Below are 25904 nucleotides of genomic sequence, written 5' to 3' on the forward strand. Positions count from 1 at the left end.
AGACACTCTAAAAGATCTGGAGTGGACAAAGTGCCTTTAGTGCTGTAAAGAACATTTTCAGTGTCAGTAAAGCACTGGTCTTATGGAGTATCAGCTCCATACTCTTCATCTACCCTTCTACAAGATTCTTTCTATTTTCACTAAAAATGCACTTCTTGTAATTTGCTTTAAAATTTTGCTGTGTGGTTTTTTGCTTAGTAGCTGGAATTTAAATTCATGTTAATAAAAGTGTTTACTAAATAAAAAAATGGAATGGGGAGGAAATACGTAAAGATCATTAAACTAAAATCTTTAGTCGGTTCAGTGGATTTGCGACATGCACATAGACTCGCCGTGTGTCAACTTATATAAAATAAATACGGACGGGCCGCTGCTCCGGTATGCCTTTGCTATTATCTGGCCACAAAAATTAATTAACTTGTTTGGGTGTCAAACTGTGCAGAGCATCTTTAGAATGTGGCAAGAATTCCTGAATGTTACTGTAGCATACGGTATGTGTGCCGGACTCGGCCAGCATCTCCACATCACTGCTGTTGTCTGGATCAATATGAGGGTTGGGGTTGTTGTCTAATTAGCTCGCTGCACCGGGTTCAAGTGCATTTTTAAGTGTTGCTTTAGATGTTTGACTGTTGAGTTATAACTCTTATTAATAAACAGATATCCGGAAGTGGCGGCACGGTGGCACAGTGGGTAGCACTGCTGCCTCGCAGTTGGGAGATCTGGGGACCTGGGTTCGCTTCCCGGGTCCTCCCTGCGTGGAGTTTGCATGTTCTCCCCGTGTCTGCGTGGGTTTCCTCCCACAGTCCAAAGACATGCAGGTTAGGTGGATTAGCGATTCTAAATTGGCCCTAGTGTGTGCTTGATGTGTAGGTGTGTTTGTGTGTGTCCTGCGGTGGGTTGGCACCCTGCCCGGGATTGTTTCCTGCCTTGTGCCCTGTGTTGGCTGGGATTGGCTCCAGCAGACCCCCGTGACCCTGTGTTCGGATTCAGCGGGTTGGACAATGGATGGATGGATGGATATCCGGAAGTAGTGAGTAGCTGAGTGAACCAAACACATCTGATCTGCATAACCTGGAAAGAATGAGCCATGCTGGGCCCAGTGGGCCACTTACATCAGACAAACAAACCAAAATGGCAGTTCAACAAGGAACAGCCTAAGAAGCCAAACAGACGTAATAACGGAGGCGTTGAGGCGGGATGTTCATGTTAGTCGTCACAGAGGACTCACCAAAAGTGGACAACTGGAGACTTGATGAGCATTCCATACTGGGAGACTGGCATGTCATGTTGGCACTGCTGCTGCTACACAAATCCCAAGAATCAGAAGAATAGCAGCTGTTACAAGTCAGACTGGAGGCTGAAAATACAAATGATCAAAAATGTTTATGAGACAGATAAGATGGCTTATTGATTTTTGGATATTCATAAACCATTTGGATTCTTAAGAAGGTTCTGAAATTTTTGCAATCTTTTCTTGAGAGGAGGGCACTGGAGTGAGAGGGGGCTCCTCAAACTGACAGACCCGTTGCTTTGTGGCTTTTGCTTATTGATTGTGATTTAAGACCTAACTTAATGTTTTCCACTTGGAATTGACTGTTTGGGTGACAATGAGGCGAGGTGGACAAGCTGCAGTTATGATAACAAATACACAGAGAGGGCCAAAGGTCTAAGAACATTAAAAGGCCTAAGGCCTAAAAAATACAAAACATGAAATAATTAATCCACTCATAAGGATGTGGAAGCAACTAAAGTTATAAAAGCTCTTTGTAGTCGCAGGTGTAATTTTTTACAAGTTACCAGAGTCCGACTAACGTAAAACACTTCGATACTCTCCAGGGCCATTTAAAAATGTTAACCAATCAATCATAGGCAGGCAACCTTAACGCTGGCGGTAGATGTAATCGAGTGAAATGATCAAATTGTCTTCCAGCAGGTCAGCCTCCAACACCGTCACATAGACCCTGGGAATGTGTCCTCAAGGATTTTACTGCCAACCTTCACCTCTCCAACTGATTATCAAAGTGTCTCATTTTGTGCCTCTGAAAAGAAGTCCTACAGTCCCAAAGCTGGTAAAGGTGACCAGAATGGGAATTTGATATCTGCAGGTTCTCCAAAAACCTGTAGTCTCCAATAAAAGAAAGTGGCATTACTGGATACCAGCTTGAGGCAAATGGGCAGACGGAAAGGGTGGGCTGTGAATCTGAGCACTGCCTTAGACGTAACAGCACAGAGGATTTCTGATCCGAGTGGAAGGTGTTTCTTTCTAATGCTGAGTGCTCAGTAAGTATTCATAAATCCAGTCTAAAATGTCTAAAAGTCTAAAACGGCTGCCATGTGCAGGAATGTTCTACAACTCACCGGGATGATTACAAAGACTCCTTTGACAGCACAACATAGAAGAACAATAATTTGCTGAAGCACATCCCAGTAGGACATAAAGTCCTTGATCTACAGGAGAAAAAGAAAAACTAATAAGTGACGCAGACGAGGAGAATACATTTTAGAAACTCAAATCTGAATTAGAAGAACACAAATGACTTTATTAATACTGCACTCAAGCAAAAAAGAAGGCAACACATGAGGCACATCTGTGACATCAGGTATGGTCACCGCACTTGTAATATGAACTTTGTGTAAGAAATACAAACATCTCAAAATGAGAGCGAAGATGAGCTGCGTCTTGTGTATTTATACTAAGGATTTGCATTCAGAGTCATATTTGAGCCAATGGCGTCATGCAGGTGACTTCCAGTACAACTATTGTAGAGCCATGACCCAAACCAGAGGCACCCAAAAGAAGAACAAAATGGAATTTGGTTAAGTTAAGAAATGAAAGAGTAAAACAAAACAACAAGTCCAAGACACGCTTGTCCTGCAGTTACACCTGACCACCGCGGCGGTGGCTAACACACCTGATAACACGCAGTGGTCCTCCGAGCCCATGCAGGTCACCGTGTTCTGGCAGGTCAAATCCAAGCAGCAAACCAAACCATTGGGATAAATGGGAATTGCTGAAAAAAAATGTACACAATGTCAAGTTTCTTACTAATTATGCAAAAAGAACAAGAAACACAGATACATAACACAGGCTGAAACACACAACAATAACTAGAAGAGCTGCTGCCATTTCTACTGAGCAGACCCACTCCAGAGGGGGTTACAGGGTGTGGACTGGGTCACCTGCTCATTTAATGTCCCGGTAGAATATTACCATCTTGCTCATCGGATGCCACCATTTCTCTCTCTGATGCCCCCAGGACAAGCACTTTAGAACATCAGAACAAAACCCATTCTGCTTAACAAGCTTGGCAATTGTCTTTGGTGGATTTCTCCTAAATAACATCAAGTCGAAATCTGAAGGTCCTGCTCTGCTACTTATCTGTGGATCTCTGTGTACAGAAAAACTTTCTCATGTTTCTTCAAAATCCGCCCTTAACAAGCATTCAGCTGTGTCTAATCTGATTTGTATCATAATTTGAAACACTTCTGTCATGTCAATGAAATGACCATGTGGCACAAGTCAAGGGTTTACCTGCACAGAATCCTAAGACTCACCATCTCCGGTGTTACACAGGTCGGAGTTGCAGCACTGCACACTGTTGGCATTGCCTAAGTTGGCAAACGTGGCAGACACATTCACATTACACATGTCCGGCGTCGCACAGTATCTATTAACCATTGTCGTGGAATTCAGACCTGTAGAGCAAACACATTATACGTATTAAACATCATCTAGTCATGGAAGGCGTCCTTCAAAAGTTAAAACAAATATACCATAAAAGGGAAACTTAACATGGTGAACATACAAAGACAGGGAAAGGAGGAGATGTGTCCAGTTTGTGGGTCATTCTGGGAACCTCGAGGTCCAATATGGAAAGAGAGCACGATGAGCAAAGTGTACTACAAAATGGTAACAATCTCCGCCTGTAGATGTCCGGCAGTGTGGCCAAAGGACAGAATAAGATCATTTAGAGGAAGTAATAAACTGACCTGAGAGGACAGCATGTCTACCACCATACAGCAAAACAAAACAAAAGGAAATGTGAGACAAACAGTGGACCTGTGAGTCAAGGATCAGGACATAAGAAAGGAACTAAGGGAAGGGATTGGTGTAACCTCTGCAAAGAGAGTGAAGAACTTCTAGTCAGCATAACATGAATGAGAAATTGAATGGAAATACAACACGTGGTGTAAGATCACCATCTGTGATGACCACAATCAAAGGGGACTTCATTAATGGAAGCTCTCTTGACATCCCTCATCCTTTAACAGACACAATAAAAGAAAGCAGATTTTGAAATCTCTACCAGTGGTGGCCTGAAGCCGAACATGGAGACATATAGAAAGACATCAGAATGGTGTGAAGGACAAACTATGAGGCACATAGAAAAATGAACAAATGGCATTTATGAGATGGACTGAAACTGGAAGTTGAGGAGAGCTGAGAAAAGAATTTAATCCATCTGTCCTGACACTAGAGTGCCACGTTTACCATACAAGATAGATAGATAGATAGATAGATAGATAGATAGATAGATAGATAGATAGATAGATAGATAGATAGATAGATAGATAGATAGATAGATGAATGAGGCACTACGTAACTGACAAATTGATCAAACTTCTCTAACCTGTGGTAAATCTCGATATTCCTGTAGCACACACCTCATTTGCGCCTAGACACAGAGTTTCCATGCACGATTGGCCAGAAAGGCAGTTGTAACATGTTAAACTTGTATCTAAAAAATAAATAAATTAATTAATAATAAAAACAATAAAACTTTTGATGGACCACCATCATGTAGGTTGTCTGGCTTAAGGACTGCATTTCAGCTGAGCTCTACAGTGACCAAAGTAGACCTTCAAATCGACAGTAAAGTTCTTATTCAATTCCAGGGTCAAATCAACTGATGCCTACCATTTAGGTATAAAATGAGGTGATTGGGCCAATCAGAGTTACCAGTTAACCAAACCTGCATTTCTTTAATGGTAGGACACAAATTGAAATTGTACCAATTCTTCACAGCCATGGTTACCAACCACCGTGCCACCCTAAGTTACATCTTACTAATTTTTCCTAATTATTTGTGGAGAGCATCTGAACAGATATTTGATCACTTACTGGGATTATTGCAGAGGCCACCTTGACAGCAGCTGATCTGTGAGCTCACTGGCAGTCCCAGATTGGTAAAAGCAGATGCGGGGTTCTGGCACACACTTGCTGAAGAGCATCCCATATACATACTGGAACCCGTGACTAGGAGTGAGAAGAAATAGAACGATGAAGGCTGGCATTTAGGGAGTGTCAAAGTACAGAGTCATGAAATGTTCACCATCAGACTACCCACAGTCCTCTGTTCTTTGTCAAAATATTGCTGATATTATTGTGTTTGACAAAAGCAGAAATGGTTTCCAATACATACAAAAAGAGAAAAATTACTCAAGTAACCACTGCATGGCAAAGATCTGAACAATTAAATGAGTGTCAGAAAACGGCATCATAAATGAACAGGGGGAACACTGATAGGCATAAAGAAGACGTGAGGAGATGGACGCTAAAGTCCTAACAACAATGCCTACTCTAAAGCCACCTTCCTGGTGGAGTTCAAGACCTCGACACGTTCCACTGCCTCTGCAATGTGGCCATTTTGCTGTTATTAATGGGCCCCCTATTTTTGTCCTTTAATGTTTAATTCACGATTATTCAGACTACACCATTTGCCTGGCCCCATTACCTCATTCTTATGTGTGTGCCTTTTCCATATTCTGTGATGGTGGCTTCATCATCTTACAGAACAAGCACTGATTCTCTGCTGTGCAGCCCAATTTCAGAGTGATAAAATGAATCACAGTCACCGACCTACCTGAAATGAAGCAGTGGTCTTCGTCTGCCAGGCAGTCCACGATGGTCTCACAAGTCCTGTTTGATCCTCCGCAGCACTTCAGCCCGTTGGTGTCACTGGATACACTGACTAGAAAGAAAAAAGCAAAACGCGGACTGTGGTAGAACAATAACATTACATCTATTGGATTTTTTTTTGATGAGGTATGATACACTGTGGCTTGGCATATTTTGGGGTGGCTTAAGTCCCCACAAGCCCTTTCATGAGGCCTCCAATGATGAGGCCACTCAATTTGTCACTATATGACTTCTGTGTCCTTTCATCTTTTGACACTGTACTGGCAATTTACCAATTACTAGCATGCAAAAAATTTCAATGAACCATATGAACGGTAAAATGTCTAGTTAGGTGAAGAAGATGAAGTGACCTACAAAAGTATTCAAGATTCACTTAAGAGCAGTAGTTACTCCTTCATCCAGAGTTGTGGGGATTTTTACTTTAACTGAGGACAATCTGCCTAAAGAAGCAACAAAAAGATCCTCCATTTGAAAATCCATCAAGAATAGCAACATCCTCAAACATGACGTTGGTGACTTGTGCTCATTAGGGAGTCTTGCCAGAGAAGGTCAAGACAAATATCAGCAATAACATGAAAAGCAGACCTTAGGTGGTGTCACACACGTGCGAGTAAGAGGCAGCTAAAGGGCCTGAATAATTGTAATAGAAGTGTGCACTGACTGTCTTTCTCAGTTCCCTACAGACCTGCAAGGTTCTGGCGCCTCAGAAGACATCACTTCTGATTCCAGCCCTTTTGCTGACGCCACTTCCTTTATGGGCCTTTAAAGCCTCCGTCTTTGTCTCTAATAATCAGTTCTGTTTTGGACTCTGTTCTATGCACATCATGCTACTAAAATACAACTTTTGCAGCCGGGAAAACAATGTACAGGTGGCTGCCTCAAATCTTTATGATGTCTAATTATTATCATAGTGGTCAGAGTTCACAAGAAGCACATCTAGGCAGCTGGCAGACAAAGCCATAGACAAGCCCCCTTCATCATGACCTTCACATTACTATGTGGGTCTTGCTGAACCCCACGCTTTTAATTTGTGAGAAACTCTGTCAGGTCTTATCATTGAGTGTACGGAAGGGAAAAGACAAAGACCTTCTAATAGGCTGACTACGCCAGCGGTGTCACCACTCCAGCCTACCTTTAATTTTCATATCCCATTTCAGATTGTGCCTGCTGATATTCACATATCATATTCACTACGGATTTGAGGTACATCACAGAGGTCTGCCATCTGCAGAAGTTATCTGATGACTCTGAAATAGTGAGAAGTATCAGGCATGGCAACCAGATGGAATATAGGAGAGCAGTGGACAGATTTGTTGATTGGCGTGAGCTGAATCGGCTGCAGGTCAACACCAGCAAAACTAAAGAACTGGTGGTGGATTGGAGAAGATCATGATCTCCAGCTAATTGAGGCTATTAAGGGTGTGGATGTGGAGATCATTCAGGACTGCAAGTATCTGGGGTGTACATGAACAGTAAGTTGGTCTAAGAGCTCACTGACCATCTATAAGAAGGGTCAAAGGAGGCTTTATTTCCTACATTGACTCAGATTCCTTATGGTCTGCACTATGAGTGCATGGTTGCCAGTGCCATTTTTTTTTGCTGTGATGTGCCTTTAGTGTGAAGAAGGGAAATATTAAGAGGCTTACCAAACTGATTCAGAAGGTTGGCTGTGTGGTGGAAGTGAAACTGGACAGCTTGGAAATTGGGTATGATCAGAGAATGTCATCTAGACTTCAATCTATTATTGAAAATGCTAACCACTCACTTCAAAGTGTTGTGGTTGGACAGAGGAGTGTTTTCAGTAGTAGATTGACTAGCATACAGTGCTCCACTGAATGTCACACAAAGTCCTTCCTCCCCACAGCCATCAGACTCAATAACTCCTCTTCTGATCACTCATTCACAGAATAAGTTGTCATGCAGTGCATCAAGATGCTGTCTCCTGTGCATCGACAGAAATTGACCAGAAGCTTCTGGGGAGGTCAGCTCTCCTTGGCATCCTCAGAAAACAGAGGTGTCGTTGTTGTACTTTGCTTATTACAACCAAGGTGTTGTCAGCCCAGGACAGGTCCTCTGAGATGGTGACTCCTAGAAACTTAAAGCTGGAAGCTCTCTCCACAGCCTATGCATTGATTGTCATTGGACCATCATTGATCTTTTTAATGGTCCTAAAGTCCAGCATAACTTCTTTGGTTTTTTTGGTATTTAAGACCAGGTTGTCACACCATGCTGTCAGGTTCTGAACATCTTCCCTATATGCAGCTTCATCGCTGTCTGACACAATCCCAATGACAGTTGTATTATCTGCAAATGTAACAATAATGTTTGATTCATGGATGGATTGACAGTCATGGATGAAGAGTGCTTAGAGGAGGGGGCTTAGTTCACAGCCTTGTGGCCCACTGGAGCTCAAGGTAAGGGTGGAGGATGTGCGTTTGTTCAACCTGACAGACTCGGGGTGGCTGGTGAGAAAATCCAATATGCAGTTGCATATGAAGGAAGGTCCTAGTGCATAGAGTTTTAGCTCAGCTGCCATGGTATGATGGTGTTAAAAGCCAAGATGAAGTCAACAAAAAGCATCCAAACATAGCTGTTGGGCTTATTCAGGTGTGAGAGGGCAGCATGCAGAGCCACACAGATGGCATCCTCAGTTGATCTGTTTGTCCTGTAAGCAAACTGGTGTTGTTCAAGTTCAGCTGGGATGGAGGTTGTGATGTGGGTGATTACCAGTCATTGAAAGCACTTTGCAATGACAAGGGTGAGAGCGACTGGGCGACTGTCATTAAGACAGGTTATCCTACGTTTTTATGGAGCAGGCACAACGGTCGAGGATTTCAGGCACGTTGGGACAACACATGAGGACATAGAGGTTGAATATGTGTGTAAATACCTCCACTAGTTGGTCAGCGCAGGCCTGGAGCACACATCCTTGTACATTATCTTTAGGTTGATGTTGTTGTCATCTCGCCGCACCTCATATATGTGTTAGACCAAAGTCTGTGAGTCTCCCTGTCAGCTCAAAGCTAATTGGAGGTTGATTATTGTTCTTGTCAAACTGTGCAAAGAAACTGTTAAGTTCCTCTGCTAGGTTGGCATTGTTATTGAACAGCGTGTATTGTATGTCGTTCTCCTTTTTGTAATCCGTGATCAATCGGTTACCTTGCCACATCCGCTGTGAGTTTGAGTTACAGTCAAAGTCCTCCTCAATCCCCTGTTTGTAATTAAGTTTTGCAGACTTGATGCCCTTCTTGAGATTAACTCTGGCAGCTCTATAGGCTGAGGTGTCTCCTAATTCAAAGGCTTTGTCCCTTTCCATGAGCAGCTGTTTGACTTCACTATTTATTAACGGTTTCTCATTTGGATAAACCTTTATCCTTTTGTTGACAGTGACGTTGTCCACACAGTAATTAATATAAGACAGCAGATGAAGTATATGCCTCTAAGTCTGTCTGATGAAAACATACATTCCAGGCTGGGGTTGGACCAAACTTTAACAGTCCTGCTAATTGAATGAGTTGATAAGGGCTTTGTGTGCTGGAACAAGAAGCAAAGGGAGATGATCAGACTGACTGAGGTGGGGGTGTGGAATGACCTGATAGGCGTCTTTAATCTTTGTATACAGTAGATGTGGTCCAAGGTGTTTTCTCCTCTGGATTTACAATGTACTGTACATGTGGATAAAACCTGGGGAATACATCCTTGATTCGCTTGATTAAAATCCCATGTGATGATAAAAACTGAATATCATGGTGTGAGTTCTCTTGTTTACTGATAACGTCAAACGGTTGCTCAAGCGCTGACTTAATGTTAGGCTGAGGTGGTACGTATACTTCCTAACAATTACAACTGTACGTTAACTGGGTAGGTAAAACGGTTGGCATCTTAGCATTACATAGTCGACATTCAGAGAACATAACTTGTTGACTGTGGTTATATTAGTGCACCAAGCATTATGAGTCCTCCACCTGTTTTCTTACCGGAATCAGGGGTTTAATCGGCTCGGTGTGTGACCTGCAAGCTCAACTGCAGTGTCCAATATGGTGGGATCCAGCCACATCTCCGAAAAAATCAAAAGGCAACAGTCTCTTGTAGTTTTATATGTAGAAATATCCAGTGGGAGCTCATCCATGTTATTGGCGAGTGATCTCGTATTCACAAGAAGAATTCCGGAAAGAGAGGTTTTATGAGGAGCTGCTGTTAGCCTAGCTAGTCATCCTGCTCATTTACCTCTCTTTTGCTTCCTCTTCCTGTGCTGTCTGCGTCGCCTTCTTCCAAGGGTAGAAGTCAACGTAAGTCCCAGTGATCTGAGAATCTCCTGTGGTATTGCTTCTGTGTTATAATAATTATCTGTGCTGTTTGAGCAGATCTATAGAAGCTTTTGGCCACTGTAGCAGATTCTCGCTTTCATTTGAAAAATGACAACGTCAATATTGCGAACGTTATTAGCAGAAAAGAGCACCTATTCAGGGAGCATGAAGCTACAGCATCTGTGTGCGCCGCCATTCTCCTGCTCTTCATGTTACTAATGCCTTTGTCTGTTTGTCTATTTCTACAGTTGTAACATAAGAAATGTTCTCCAGGATTAGTAAAATATTCGGATTCTGATATGTGGATGATAACAGAGAATATGACAAGTTTTTCACCTCACCACATTCATTGCAGGTATTTTCAGTTACTTTGCAAGCATGTCAAATATTTTGTAGGTTGAGTAAGAAAGAAGGTGACAGACAGCAGGCACTGAGAAGACCCCAGTCGGAGTATGGAGCTCAGGGTGGCCTACCTGTTTCAGTGTTGCACATGTCAGTATTGCAGCACCGTGATGTCCACGTGTAACGATCATTTCCAGTGTTGACGGACACATTCAAATTGCAGTCCATCGGGTTTGTGCAGTACCTTGAAAACACGGTGCTAGCAGACTGATCTGTAGGAGAACACGGAAAAGATTGATGAATACATAGAAATGACTGATGGACTGCACACTGGCGCTCACAACAGCATTACACTGTATGGATGAATGGCAGGAGAGGACAAACAACAAAAAACAAAAGAGGCGCCCACATGGCATATGATACAACTTGAATTGAAATCACTTGTTTCTATAGACAAAATAAATAACGGAGGCAAAGTAATGTCTACCATGTCACTTACATAGCTGTTTGAAAGAATAATCACACACTAGTAATCAGATCACAAGTCCTCAGATGTGTCTAATACTGGACTGGCTGGCCATAAAAACAGAAGATCAAGTTTGCGCTGCATGATATCTGATGTACAACATGACGGGTCCAGCAAAGGCCTGAAGTTTAAATGACCTGCTCAAATAAATGAATTCACAATCCCAAGATAACTGTGCAGGCACTCACTTGATGCGTAGGAAGACAGGACCGTGGTGCAGACCGTATCACTGCCACTACATAGTGAGCTGCTGTTGTCACAGGCCTCCCAGGAGTCACGAGAATAGCAGCTGAGACATGTTAAGGAGGTGACTGAAAAACAAAAGAAGACAAAGCAACACTCAGCCACAGACAGCATTACATAACGAAGACTCCCAAGGCCTCTCTAACAAGATAGCTGACCTCCTTCAGGCTCTCCAACGGAGTTCAAAAAGCTGTTGTGAAGAACAAGTTGAAGCTGAATGAGTGCAAAGGGAAGGTGAGGATGATGATTTGTAATCAATGACTTATCACTATAAAGGAAGCAGCGGCCGAGGATTTCAGGCCCTGATGTGAGCTGCTAGTGGTGGCAGTCACATTAGTTTAGCCCATTTGTTGTACCAGAAAGCCAGGAAGGTTTTGAGCATCTGGTCAGAGTGCTGCCTTGGGTGGTGTGGGTTCACAGGAGGAGCTTCACACTTCGGCTTACAACACACTGGCACAGTTACATTTGCTCTTTGAAAACACTTTCCTTCCACAGTAGCCTTTTCAGATCATTTTCTAAAAGTTTGTTGTCCACACTGAAATGCCAAAAATGAGTAAATCTTTCCTATAGGAAAGATTTGTCATCCCAGGACAAATGCAAATTAAATTAAAATGCCAAAAGCACATGAAAATAAAATGAAAATAAAATAAAGATGATGAAGCATGACAGCTCTTACAAGTTATACAGTTAATGAGTACATGGTGGCCACATCAACAGAAAATGCTGACTGGGAGTCCTGCTGATTGCCATATGGAGCAATACACAGCTCACCATATGCAAAGAATTTAGAGAGGACCATCATAACAGAAAGCAGCAGGACATCACTTCAGCCAAACTGGAGTCGGTGACTGATCACATGACAATCAGCTTACGAAATGCTCCATCCACCCGGCTACGTTTACACACTTTGGGAAGTGACTGGGAAAAGAGCTGTTTGTAGTGGTTGAGTCGATGTGCATTGGAGACGCATTTTCAAACGTATTCATGTTAGTGTGGAAAAGGTCTCACCAAGAGCATTAACCTGGAAAGATGTTGGGGGTCTCTACCTTCAAAGCCCCTCAACCTACCAATGTACATGAGGTACAATAGCACCTCCTGCTGGCTCCTGGGTGGTCTCATCCTAATGCCTGTGCTTTTGAAGTCAGGGCTGCATTACCTCGATTACTCAGTTGTTCGATATTTTGAGGAGCTCTGCATATTTAAGAACTTCTCACATATCTCCACATACGTTTGTACTCATGACATTAATTATTGAAAAGTATCTGCTTTACCTCTTACATGTCAGAGAAAAGCTACATGCTTTACAAATCGCAGGTAATGTAACTGACAAAGCTGTGTTTATTGCTATCTTTACAGAGATGAAACTTTCCCAGATCATCCTGCAAACCTCCTGATGATTGTATTACACCATGCTGGGATGTTTCAATTGACAGGAGACAGAATGAATGCAGCATTTAAAAACTCCGTCTCCAAAGTGTTCCACTCATAACATCTCTACCGCCAACTTCTGTACTTTTGAAAGTGAACTCAGCCAGGAGAAACCATAAGCTGGTTCTGGACAGAAGACACAGTGCTCCTGCATAATGACAATCCACTTTTTTGAGACCATTCACAAATTAGACGAAGACAGGAGTAGGCTCTGAACTTGGTGAACAACAACATCTGAAAATTAAAGGAATCCACAAATCCCACATGTGGAAAAAAGACCAAAGAGACTCGCGGGTCAGTGAGCCCTCACAGTGCCCATAGGTGTGTGATGGTGAATGATTTGAACCCAGCATGCTGAACTACACTCTTACCTGGCATGTTACAGAAGCTCCCTTGGCAGCAGGTCATCTGTATACTTGTAGGAAGTCCCAGATTAAAAGCTCCAGGATTCTGACAGACATTTTGAGAGGTGCAGCCCATGTAGATGCCCAGGTCAGTAACTGTAAAACAGACACGGGTTAGTGACCTCCTCAAGAGGGGCCCTGCTCCATAGAGCTTCTGCCACAAGACTGTCCTCAGCTCAAATGCTATTATTTCTTAGTTTAATGTTTTGATGCCTTTGGATTTCAATAAGCTGCCACCTCATCATCCATTTGCAAATACAAGAACTGAATACACAAGTGCCAAGTTGTGCTCGATCGAGGTAAGTACAGTCAGTCCTTTAGTTATACAGCCCATGTGTTCAGGGCCTGACCTGAGATCACTTGGTATCAGTGACCCTCCTGTCATGTCCATCTGTCATCTGCTTGACTTTCTAAATATTTCAGTTAACTTCAAGAGGGGTGACGGACATAAGCGGCCTTGACGATGTTCTGCCTAAAGCCATGAGCTCACCAGAAATTCAGAAAAAGCAATAGACAGGAGGACATCTTCAAATCAGATCACATTTTACACACTGTTTATTAATCGGAACAATATGGCTGAGCTGCTGACGTAATGGTTTGTAATCAAATGGATGTGTAGGATGACACACGACAGGCTGTTAAAAGTCTTTAGTCTATCAAGGATGTAAAAAGTGTCAAGACTGAGGCCTGGGAAATGACAAAGAAGTCTGAGCAAGACCATCAAAGACGTAATCCCCAACATTCCATACCAGATGTGAAGCAGAAGTCCTGGACACCGGTGCAGCTGACCATACTCTGGCAACTTCCATTGGTCCCGGCACAGCACACAAAGCCATTCAGATCACTGGATATGTTAACTGAGTTTCATAAAAATACATAAAACAAAAATATTATTGTTAGAGTTCATCTGCTGACTCGTTCCGTGTTCTTCTCAAACCCACTTTGTGGAATTTCTGGTGGTTTGTGAGCCAAAACCTATCAAAGCAGCAGTCAGGGCACCAGTCCAAGGCAGGGCCCACTCTTGTACTCTCCCCTTGGCCAGTTTAGAGTTGCTGGTTAACCCATCCCAGAGTAGAACCCACACAGACACGGGGAGAAGGTGCAGACCCCACCTAGACAACAACCTGGTGTAGCACAAGGATACCTGTCTGTACTTACAATCAGCATTATTCTCCATTAAAACATGCAAAATCAGTAACGTAAATCGAATTTAAAAAAATACCGTGGAATAGCTTGACTCATTTATGTCATCTTTGCAATCTTTCTGTTGTATTACAACGACTTTCATAAACAGAACTAATTAGGTCTTCATGAAAAAGGCAATGTCAGAGAAGCAGACTTGAAGAAAATGACCCTCTGGTCAAGGCTGAACGCTGGACCAGTGCCTACCTGGCTGAGCATTGCACAGATCGGTGCCACAGCACTCTGTAGTCCACACTGAACTGTTGCCACCATAATTGACTGAAGCAGTGATGTTGCATTTCTCGACTGACACGCAGCTCTCTGAAAAAGTATATGTGCCCAAACCTGCAAGGAAAACAGAGGTGCCAATGACAAACTGGTCAGGTGACATTTGATGTATGGTAGACATTTGAATGTACGAGGTGGCCTATGCAGGTCTGTTCTGTGTGTGTCATAAACTGACTCAAATTGGGAAGAAGAACTGCACAAACCGTCTATTGATAATGCCCAATGGGCCGTGGATATCATTTGGTCCTCCATTACATGCCTAAAACGAAAACAAATGGCAAACACCAAGACGCTCCAAGCTACGCATTTCATGGGAAGTAACCAACGAGGGTCATGAAATAAGGGGCAGGTTAATAAAAGAAGAGTACAAATAGATGAGAAGGAGGCAGAGTGCTGTGATTAAGTTAAAAACACCTTAACGCTTAAAAACATTAGCAGGAATCCTTGCACTGCCACTCTACTGTCTACATTACGACATAACATAAGGCAGCCAAGATACCATCTGTGAGTAAGCTGGCGAACATAACATTTCTCTTGAAAGCAGAAAAAGAGACATTTCTATTTTAGAACTTCATCAAACTCCTCAACAATGTCCTGTGTTGACCAGCCGAAGCACAAAGAGTTACCTCAGGAACAAAGGCATTGCATCTCGTAAGGTTCAGTAATAGCCAGGATCTCATCTCTGGCTCAACTGCGTTGTCTTTTTCTTTTTTTGTTTTTCTAAATATTGCCACTGATTATGCAGTTGTTGTGTTTTTTGAATTATTTCTTAAAGAGTATTTTGTGTAAATGACTGTTTAATACTCGTCCTGTAAGCTGGTGTGCCACAGAGGGCGGGGCAACTGAGGCTCCACCCACCCTCAAGCCTTATACTGGGGGAGTTTTTCCCAGCAGCTTTTCTGATTCTTCACTTTGTTCGTCTCTCATTGGATTTCAGCTTACGGGAGTATATTATAAAGTCATTTCCTAATTTTGACCTTAGGGTTTTGAACTTTGGCTCTGTTTAAAGGTTTCATTTTCTAATCTTTGAATTGAACAAACATTCAAAGTGAAACAAAGTTGTAGTTAGAAAACATCTCCATGTAGTCTTGGTGGTGTTTCTGCTTTGACGTTGGTTTAGCCTGCTAGTTTTACTCACTCAGTTTTGACCCTCGTCTAATGAACTGAACCTCTTCACTATTGCCTTTGATTAAGTTTCCTTTCCTTCGCTCTTCTCTGTGTTCACAACAAGGTGATGGCATTTTGAGATGCAGCTGTGAGCAGACACAGACTTGGTTGTTCCTTTTGTTCTTTTATTTTATATTGACTACATTGAGGCTTTTGCCTGTTCTTGTCTGGTTTTGTTTCACATTTTGTGCTCTCCCTGGTCACTTGTCTTTATTTTCACTTTAAGATGAACCTGCAGCTCAACTTGATTAATTCAGATGAGGACCTTCAGGTGCCGCAGTCACATTAAAGATCTATAAAAGACTCCGGTTTGCCGCAGTTCTCCTGTGCTGTCTGCTCTCTGCTTCCTCCTGCTTGTCATTTGCCAGATCATTGTATTTTGTTGTTTAATCAGTTATAATTATTTAGTTATTTTATTAGTTTCTTATTTTTCTTCATGAATTCCTTGATGTTTCCAGTCTCTGTATTGTCACTGAAATGATAAATTAGTTAACTAAATGAGTCCTCTTGAGTTTATCGGGTTGATTATTTGTGTTTTTTTACTCTTTGGGGTAATTGACATTGATCTGCATAAGCAAATGGTGGTGTCTTCAAGGAGCTTACCCTGGAGTTATTGTTACATGTGATAATGTGGCCCCTAAGCTTTTGGGATTTTTGGGGGCACTGGCTTGGCAGGGGCACCACGGCTGGCTTGTGTGCAGAGCGTGTAAAGTAAATTCAAAGACACGGTCGAAGCTGGCCTGCTCTTGTGTGATTCTCTTTCACTGTGTAGAGACGCTCCATGGATTTCACTTACTTGCATCAAATGACGCCACAGTTCCACATGTGGAATTTGGAGAAATACACGTAGTAGGCACGCTTGTGCAAGATTCCCAGGATGTGGAGGAAAAACAACTGTTACAAGTGATAATGGAGCCTGAAAAACAAAGGAAAAGCAGAGTCAATCATAAGGTGATGAAGAACACACAGACACAGAGGCCACGACAAACAGATTCCACCGTAGACCGTAGGGTTGTTGTGCTTTATCTGTGTTTAAAAAAATTAATACTTATCACTCCATAAAGTGCCTTTAAACATAAAGAGGCAATGAGACCTGCAAGTGGAATGAGAACAAATGATATGCAGCATTCAATTCAACAATACGTACAGTAAGAAGGTGAGGAGTAGTGGCAAGCAAAATGATTTGTGCAGAGATGCTCAGAGAGTCACTTTACAAAAAAGAAATTAACCAAAGAAGTGGCATTACACTACGATCAACCTTTGTGCCATTGACACAGGAAGAAAGCTCTTTGCTTCTTGTCTTTGAGTGTTTTTCTGAGACAATTCCACACGTCTTCCTGTTATTTAGAGTTTAAACAGAGAGCCCCAAGAAAAAAATGAATTGTCAGACTCAATTCCAGTCACCGGCAGACATCTTATTGAGCTGGGAGACGTGTGTTGTGTATGTTCTGGCAGTACGACGCCTGCATTGCCAATTACAATGAGAACCTTGATGACCACAGTCTTGAAGATGCCTCGGAGACAGAAATGATCCTCAGTACATTCCACATGGCACATCTGCATCTTCAGGATTCACAAAACACTTAATGGCAGCTGCTAGAAAATGACCAGGGCAGGCTTACCATGTGGTGTTTTCCAGCTCATTAACACTCATGATGGTGCGCCTTCATGTGTACAATTTGCAATAAGTCACATTTTTTAAGAATCACTAAATCCCTCCATGTTGATGTGAATAAGGGGCATAAAACAGAACTGATGTGACTGCTGAGCTGCTGGTTCCCTGATGTTACACAGCTATAGAAAATACACAGGTAGACAACAGAAGTGTGAACGACACTTTATGGAAAATACTCAAATATTTCCACAACACCAGGAGGCAGATGGTACAGTAATGAACAGCAGAAACCCACCGATTAGTGCCCCCGTGCGGGACAATGTAAAGAAATGAAAAACCACTTGATTAGAAGATTCCAGATCCTTCCTTTGGTTACAAAAATGACTCTCAGAGACTCGTGGCATCAAGAGCAATGAGGACAAGTGACAAGAGACTGTAACGAGAATCTGTGGAGACTGTGCCCTCTAACACCAAGGCAAAGGAAAACGTGAGACTGAGTGGAGCTTAGCTGATGAAGCCAAGTCTGACTAAAATGAAGAAGCAGACATGCCAGGGCCCTGTTCTTCACTTACTGGGTTTATTGCAGAGATTTCCTTGGCAGCAGCTGACCTGAGATATGGACGCAATTCCCAGGAACGTAGCAACAGTCAGAGGATTGTCACAGAGATTTGCAGAAGTACAGCCACTGAGAAGAGTCTGTCCATCACCTGCAAAAGGGAAGAGCAGTTGGTTTCATGAAAACCTAAAGAAAAATGAAAGTACGGCTTGACTCTGAGGTAAGCCGGTCCATCTTCAAATATGATGGAGCGGGCATCCCCAAGAAATGACAACATCATGCATTTCAGCCTCTGCCCAGTCTGAGAACTGCAATGGCAGGATGTTGACTAAAGACTCCTGTTGTGGTATTATGGGCCTCGTCTTCAGAGGAAGTCATGTTATTTCATGAAGTTCTCTTCCCATGTACTTAGGTGAGGTGATTTAGTCAAATAAGAAAAACTTTTTTTTTCTCCCACTTGTGTCTGATTTTCAATTTTTCATGTGGCAGAAATACTTTGATCAGAAGTAAATTTGGGGTCTTTAATAATTACACTCTGAACTGTCTGATTTTCAGAAATAGATCTCTTGTATCAGTTGGGAGTATCTGCTGGACTGCAGCGTAGACAGAGTCCATCTGCTATTTGTGTTCCTGCTGACCTCTCTGAAGTGCCTGCTGGAAAATGTGAGGAACCATGAAAATGGCATGAAGCGGACCAGGAAATAAACATGCAATCGAGAAATTCTATCAAGTGTCTAAAACTCAGGGAGACTACAAACCAAGATGCCAATTATGTGGAATACTACGAGTTCTGACTGGAAGACGTACAACAGTAAAAGCAGAGAGACTGAAGATAATCGAGGGATAAATCCGTGATCTTGGATGCTGTGCCGAAGAGCAATGGGTTCATGATATGGCACATGGTGCCTTCTAGGAAGCAGCCTTAGTAACAGTGCAGGGTGTGCTAGCAAGTCATAAAATGGCGATGTGACACACTTGAAATGAAATAATAAGAAAAGATATTGCACTGGCTTATGACATAACACACAGCACTCACACATTAACACTGAGTTCAAAGCCCTCAAAAGATCCACAAAAGAGTAACATCTACTTAAAAGAGCAAACATTTTAACAGGATGTCCCAATTTGATCAAAATTCCCTCACCAATCTGACCAGATTTTACGTGTGCCCATTAATGAAGCAGCGGGATTAGAAAGTGAATGAAGGACTGAGTGTGTGTCTGCGATCAGAAACAAAGTGTAAAGGGTGGAATGGTAAGAAAATGAAACCAAGGCATTTGTCTTTGCAGTGTTTCCTTTTCTTAAAGTCTAGACGTTCAACGGTAAAAGAGAACAGCTTTGTGTTTATTTAAAGCGCTTCCTATACTGCAGGCTGCAACTTCATGTATTGCAGAAATATTTCATAATGGATCAGATAAGAAATCCCTTTAGTTTTGATAAGGTCTCTTAAATAGAAAAATCTTAAACCACACAGAGCATCAACGGCTTAATGAGACTCCGACTTCAGTAAGAACATGGAGAATGTGCTAAGGGAAAATCTCACACAAACATTAGGAAGTTGTTCTTCCCACAAGATCCACAGACACATGGAATAAGTGAACAAGTAGTTTGATGGGCAGCAGCACTTTAAGGCTCCCCAAAAACTCCATCTGGTGTTATTTTGGAGGAAATAAATGGAAGGGATTGGTGGCCTTGTTGGGCTGAAAGGCCCGATCTTGTCAAAAATATTCTAACATTCTAGCAATAACATTAAAATGTGCTAACTTATATAAAGAGAGATTTGTTATAAAATTCAAACACTCTGACTCATTCAGTACTGCGGCCTTCATTACATTACACAAGCAAATTAGAGTATGCAAGTCCACGCTCACGACAGACAGACAGAAAACGACAGGCACTGTCTCTGTGTGTATGAAATGACAAAACGTCCAGCGTCCATGCCCGAGGGCAACATCGTCCGGCGTGCACTAGAGGGCTACAATGTCCGATGAACAAAGACAACTAGAAGCACCAAAAAGAGGGACGACAGTATAGAATTTTATTAATGCCCGAATTACATTGTTGTCTTAAACACATTGAACTGTAATGCATATTCATGAGGCGCCCTTCATTTTGGTGTGCTTTTATTGTGTCATATCAAACATATCAATCAATTGCTTTTCACTATGGCATGCAGTTTTCATGTCAGTTCAAATTCATTTTATTTGTGTCCATAGATTGCGTATCATAACTAAAAGCAGTTGTGGTTAACACTTTCAGTTGTGTTCAATTTTGCCACAATTTCCACTAAAATAAAACCCCAGTCCATAAAATAAAGAAATTAAAAACATTAACAAATGGATATACTATGAAGAACGTCTCTCTCAACAAACACTTCCTGTAACATGCCTGCTATTTCTGTTCTATCAAACGATTTCTGCCTTTTACAGAAACTGCACATTCCTAATATCACCATAACATTTCCATTCCCATTTCCTATTTTGGACTTCCATTCTCTTCCTATTTTGCCATTTCACTTTACGACGCGTTACGGAAGGTGCCCTGCATACATGCAGTAGTAAATATCCGAGGTTATCCCGCACACATGCATTCCTTATCTCAGGGAAAATTGCAGAAACTCAATAAAAGTCATTAGAACATCGACCAGGGTGACGTTTCTGGGTGACATTTACATTACATCCAGTAGTCACTGTGGTCAATGGACAATTTTTAAGAATGAAATGCACTTCTTGTCATTGAACTTTACAAAGTGTGAAGTACAATCTTCTTTATTTCTTTTTAACTAATTGGGTGTGTTGTGGTGGGTGCCATTTTGTGGCATGTTTTGGGTCCTTGTAGACGCCATTTTAGGTTTCCCCGGATTACTGAGGTTGGCTGTTGTTGGCAGTGACATCCCGTTCCTATCAGGTGCCTGCCTGACGGCTGAGGTGCCTCATTTAAGATGGCACACTAGCAGTTTCTGTGATTGAGTTTCTGGATTAAAAACAAATGTTTGTGCTGCAAATAATTAGCTAGGAATTCTTTTGCCAGTTATTTTGACTTTTTTGTGTTATTCATTTTCACTTCTGTTTTATTTCTTCATTTCATTTTTTATTTTATTTTTCCCATTATTATTTTGTTACTATCACATTGCCCTTTTCGGCACGGTGGCACTGCTGCCTAGCAGTTAGGAGACCTGGGTTCACTAACTGGGTCATCCATGCATGTTCTCCCTGTGTCTGCGTGGGCTTCCTTCGGGTGCTCCGGTTTCCTCCCACAGTCCTAAGACATGCAGGTTAGGTGCATTGACCATCCTAAATTGTCCCTAGTGTGTGCTTGGTGTGTGTGTGTGTGTGTGTGCCCTGCGGTGGACTGGCACCCTGCCCGGGGATTTGTTCCTGCCTTGTGCCCTGTGTTAGCTGGGATTGGCTCCAGCAGACCCCCGTGACCCTGTGTTGGGATACAGCGGGTTGGATAATGACTGACTGACTGACATTGCCCTTTTCTTTTCTAATGGATGATTTGTTGCTGGGACCTGATGTTTGGTGTGCCGTGGAAGTCATCGAGGTCCCATCATTGGAGATCACTTCACTTGTGTTTTTCACTAAGAAAGTTTTGTCTTTGACTTTTGGCTTTGTCATTTTCACTTTTCTTCGATTTGGTGTTTTGCCTTTTATGATTGTTAATGTGCTGTTGTTAATGGGAGCTGTCACAGTGCAGCAGGACAATGTGCTCCAGCCATCTCTCCATACCCAGAACCGTGACCAAACAGGAGCACTCATGGACAACTGAAAGAAAGTAGAGGGAGGGATGAACAAAGGAAGAAGTCAAAACATCCAAACAAATATATTGCTGGGTTTTGAGGCCTTGATGAGCTTTGCTTTAACTTCCCCAATTTCTACTAAGAAAAGGAAAAGTCAGAACTGAAAAAAAGACTGCAGAGAACTAGAAAATGACGCACAAAAAATGGGAGTCTATTAAATGTGGAAGGGGGTCAAAAGAAAAAAAATCAAACCAAAACTAAAGACACCAACTCTAAACGTAAACCAGAAACTGCAGTCAAAGAAAAGAAGGCAAAGCTCTTAATCTCTTAATATCTTTCAGAAGCTCACAACACACAGAATTGCTTTAAATAACCAGAAACGTCAACGTTTATGGAAGTGCAGCCCAGTGCAGAGTTGGTGTGGCTTCAGTGTCCCCAGGCCAGATGTCTCTCTCTCTCACTCTCTTTTATGTTGCTTGCTTTTTTAAACAGAATAACGCGGTGACATTTGTACCAGTTAGGGACTTTAAGCTTCTGAAGTCTTTGTGGCCTACTGACTGCCCACTGTGGCCTCACATGGCCTCTGGTTTCAGCTCCAGATGCTCTTATTGCACACATACTTGTCTGCCCTCTAAAGTATTGGGTGTCATTGTAGATTTTTTCCCAGGGGGCTCCACAAACCCCTAGGGCATTCCCTTCTGGGGCAGATTCCTAAAGGAACTCTCCTCTCTTTGTGGCCCACAAATCCAGAGAAATGCTGAGTAGAGGTACACTTTGCCTATCAGGGTGAAAGTATTTTTCTTTTGTGGAGACTTCACAGTACTATTTCATTAGACCACCTCTCTACCACAGCCCTCACATTGACTTTTATGAAACTCCTACCCAAAAATCTTGACAGGAGCAGGAGTGCCAATCTTCCATACCTGCAGTGAAGCAGTTGTCCTGAATTCCACTGCAGTTCACGATGCTATCACAAATCCCCGTGCTTCCAGCACAGCACATCAGACTGTTGAGTTCACTGGAAACATTCACTGTAATCGAAAACATTTCGAAAGAATGAATGAAGGCCAAAGTCCTCAAGGCATCAATGTAGAGGATTATCAACCACTGACTAATAACGTTAACCAGACAGCTTTGACGTTGAACAATTTAAGATTTACAGATACATGAATAGTGGGCCTATCTGCAGACTGGGACATCCTCGAATAAAGACAAAGTAGCTGCAGCTCCTCAAATGATACATTCACGTAAAAATCTGTTTAGATTTCTTTAACCTTATTGAGTAAAGACAAGAGGAGACATGGAGGTGCAAACTCTCAGAAAATGGAGACATTAAAGCAGACAGACCTGTTGCGTTGTTGCACTGATCAGAGTCACAGCAACTCGTTATCCTCGTTTTACTCACTAACTCGGACTTTATCATCAGGCTGACATTGCATCTCTCTGGCGTGACACAACCTCTCTGAAAAGTGCTGGAGGTGAAGGCATCTGTGAGGAAGACAAAGGCACTCACAAGACAAGGCAGAAGATGATTTGCTTACTGCAGAGGACCTTTGGACTATGGGAAGGTTAACTTTCCCAAACTTAATCAAAATTAAAAATACACGCTGGAACCAGAATGCTCATGTTTAAAATATTACAAAACCACCCAAACACAAATGTTTAGTATTACATCATCCACATATTAAAATGCTGAATTTTCCTGCATCCCACCCTTCTTTAAAATATTCAGTTACAATGACGGTATGCTGTTTACAGTGCACTCATGAGCACCTCGAGGGTGAGCACATCTTTCTTTGACACACACACACACACACAACCTCTGTCAATAAGCTGACGTACCCAGCGTGTCCACTCCCACGATTGTTGCGCATGACGAGTTCTGCAGGCTACACTGACTCAGGGAGTTTTGGCAGGAGTCCCAGGAGATGGACGACGTGCAGTCATTACAAACCAAAGCAGAAGCTGGACAAAACACAAAGAAACAAAGACATATCGTGAGGACTAGATACTTCTACAAACTGTTTTTTAATCATTGGACACTTTTAATGCGGCCCAGAAGTTTGCTGTGTACTATCGCACATGGCAATCAATACCCAGTCAATGCTTACTTCTGGAATACCATTAAACAGGGTGGTTCAAGGAAATGAAAAACGATGAGCCGCTTATCCATCTGAGGACATCCTCATTTACTGACCCAAAGTAGTACTATTCCGGGTAAAAAGTGCTAGACTTTTGTCCACTGAAGTATTCTTTTTAACAAATGATTTCACAATCTCTTCTGCCTTACTGTATGATGAAGATGATGATACTTTAGTGCTTCTCTCAACATGAGGTCAACTGTCCCTCCACTTTTATGGTTCTCAAATCACTAAAATTTGCTTTTAGCTTGTGAAGCATTGGTCAAGAGTTCTCAGTTCACAGACACCTCATCTACAAACAAGTCATCTTAGAAATCTTTGAATGAAAATCCAAATGAGAGAGCAGGTCTACTGCAACATGGAATGAATTAAAGGGCAACCATTAAGGGCCTTCTGACTCAAAGTTAAGGGTCATATGTCACAAATTTGGCCCATGCTGGACTAGGGACCTTGGGTTCTTTCTTTGCCTGCCTATTTTTGGCCTAAGTCTTACTTAAGCTTTGTCCACAGTTACTCTTCTTAAATGTGCCATTTGAAGCCTCTTACATCTGAGCCTAACTGGGCTAGGATGTGGATGAGTGTCAACTGGCCTCACCCAAGAGTTGTGCTTCTTAAAGGGTGGCCAGGTGTTAAAATAAGGGGACCAATACCTCTGTGTTAAAGTGCAGGTGGCCCTTGGCCAAGTCACACTGAAGTGTCTGATTGTGACACCTTCACTCACTGGTGTGCTCTTTGTGCCTTCTGCCAGAAAGACCAGAACCCAGAACAAGAAGAACAAAGGCCTCTCCTCACTAACGTTTCTTCTAATTTTTTTTCTTGAGCAGATGATGATAACTAATGTGCTGGCACTTACCGTGTGAGATGTATTTATATAACCCGCCCTCCTTGAAGATTTAAACACTGTGAAGCACCAAGACACGATCAACTAGCAGGTGGAGTTGATCCCTTGTGGAGTCATGAGTTCCATGGATAATGGATTAGTGGAGGTGTGTCAACAGTGCAATGACAGAGTGATAAGCACTTGAGTGGCATGATAACAGCAGCACATCTGTTCAAAAAGGCTGGGTGGCACCCAGAAGAAAAGTGAGTGGCCACTCAGTTTAGAGGAAAAGTGGCTTCTCACACTCAACCTTTGACTCCAACTCTCTTACTCCTGGTACTACAAAATCAGGTCACCCTAACCATCACTTGCACTTTGACCAGAGAGGGATGTTGCTTCAATGTTACCAAACTCAAGGATTTCTGTAATTTCTTTATTTCTGATGTTGCTAGTTTGTTCCTTTTTACAAGTCATTCACACACCCACAGATTTTGGGTCCATCACTCCTTGCTTGGGGATGTGGCAAGAAAATGTAGAGAACATGGGGAGAAAGTGCAAATTGCACACTGACGTGGAGTGGCCTGGTGGACTCAACTGAAGTTCTTGGAGCTGCAATTACAGCTTGCTGCGGTGTCTCCCTAAATAGCAGCTCTAACAAAAATTCCAATGTTTACTGATTCTCATGGAAATTTCATTTCAAAAAAGATTATTAATCAACAATGGAAGTTACTTACTGGGACTGTTGCACAAGTTCCCCTGACAGCAGCTCATCTGAGCCCCGAGGGAGATTTGCAGGTAGGTGAAGGCACTTCCAGGATTTTCACAGACAGTTTGTGAAGCACACCCCTTGAAGACACTCTGCCCATTATCTGCAGGAAGACAATATGGACATTAAACATCATAACATTTAATCCAGTGAGCACCAAGAAAGGAATACAGATTAACAGGGTGTCATTTCAGGTCCAGTCCAACCTACTTGCTTTAGAAACATCGATCTACACGAAGACATACCTGATGTAAAGCAGTGGTCCTCAATCCCTGAGCACATCACCACATTCTGACAGGTGGGGTCACTTCCAGCACAGCACAGCAGGCCATTGGCACCAACAGGCACGTCGACTGCACCAATGGGGGACAAATCAACCGTGAGTGAGTGAGCTGATCTGCACTTGAATGTCATAAAAACAAAGTTCCCAATTGAAATCATAAAAAACTACAAGATT

The 25904-nt window shown here is 42.4% G+C and overlaps 2 protein-coding genes across 2 annotated transcripts in view; both read right to left on the reverse strand.

Moving 5' to 3' along the window:
* Positions 1 to 1154: 1154 nt before the first annotated feature.
* Positions 1155 to 11417, reverse strand: LOC127526665 (urokinase plasminogen activator surface receptor-like). The gene is made up of 9 exons (XM_051922625.1): positions 11284 to 11417; positions 10701 to 10841; positions 5865 to 5972; positions 5123 to 5257; positions 4632 to 4739; positions 3556 to 3696; positions 2913 to 3011; positions 2359 to 2448; positions 1155 to 1357 (listed from the first exon to the last, which is right to left on the reverse strand). The coding sequence occupies exons 2-9, from the start codon at positions 10795 to 10797 to the stop codon at positions 1155 to 1157; spliced, it is 981 nt and encodes a 326-aa protein (XP_051778585.1). The 5' UTR covers positions 10798 to 10841; positions 11284 to 11417.
* Positions 10829 to 25904, reverse strand: part of LOC114645658 (uncharacterized) — a 154232-nt gene continuing 139156 nt past the window's right edge. Inside the window, exons 63-75 of the mRNA XM_051922626.1 lie at positions 25693 to 25800; positions 25416 to 25550; positions 23563 to 23685; positions 23068 to 23208; positions 22644 to 22751; positions 17995 to 18129; positions 16604 to 16723; positions 14560 to 14697; positions 13920 to 14027; positions 13138 to 13266; positions 11284 to 11406; positions 11069 to 11072; positions 10829 to 10841 (exon numbers count right to left, since the gene is read on the reverse strand). Of these exons, the coding sequence (XP_051778586.1) occupies positions 10829 to 10841; positions 11069 to 11072; positions 11284 to 11406; positions 13138 to 13266; positions 13920 to 14027; positions 14560 to 14697; positions 16604 to 16723; positions 17995 to 18129; positions 22644 to 22751; positions 23068 to 23208; positions 23563 to 23685; positions 25416 to 25550; positions 25693 to 25800 (1385 nt within the window). The remainder of the gene's footprint in view (positions 10842 to 11068; positions 11073 to 11283; positions 11407 to 13137; positions 13267 to 13919; positions 14028 to 14559; positions 14698 to 16603; positions 16724 to 17994; positions 18130 to 22643; positions 22752 to 23067; positions 23209 to 23562; positions 23686 to 25415; positions 25551 to 25692; positions 25801 to 25904) is intronic.

Source organism: Erpetoichthys calabaricus, chromosome 2 (genome assembly GCF_900747795.2).
Source record: "Erpetoichthys calabaricus chromosome 2, fErpCal1.3, whole genome shotgun sequence".
In the NCBI taxonomy this organism is placed as follows: Eukaryota; Metazoa; Chordata; class Cladistia; order Polypteriformes; family Polypteridae; genus Erpetoichthys; species Erpetoichthys calabaricus.

What these genes read in the sequence shown, in the direction of transcription:
- LOC127526665 (XM_051922625.1), bottom strand. Translation starts at nt 10,797, where the DNA reads ATGGACTGCAATTTGAATGTGTCCGTCAACACTGGAAATGATCGTTAC. An exon ending in GGACCACTGCGTGTTATCAG is followed by an intron (nt 2,449 to 2,912) that starts GTGTGTTAGCCA and finishes TTTCTCCTGTAG; the next exon opens with ATCAAGGACTTTATGTCCTA. An exon ending in GAGTCTTTGTAATCATCCCG is followed by an intron (nt 1,358 to 2,358) that starts GTGAGTTGTAGA and finishes TTGTATTTTCAG; the next exon opens with CCTCCAGTCTGACTTGTAAC.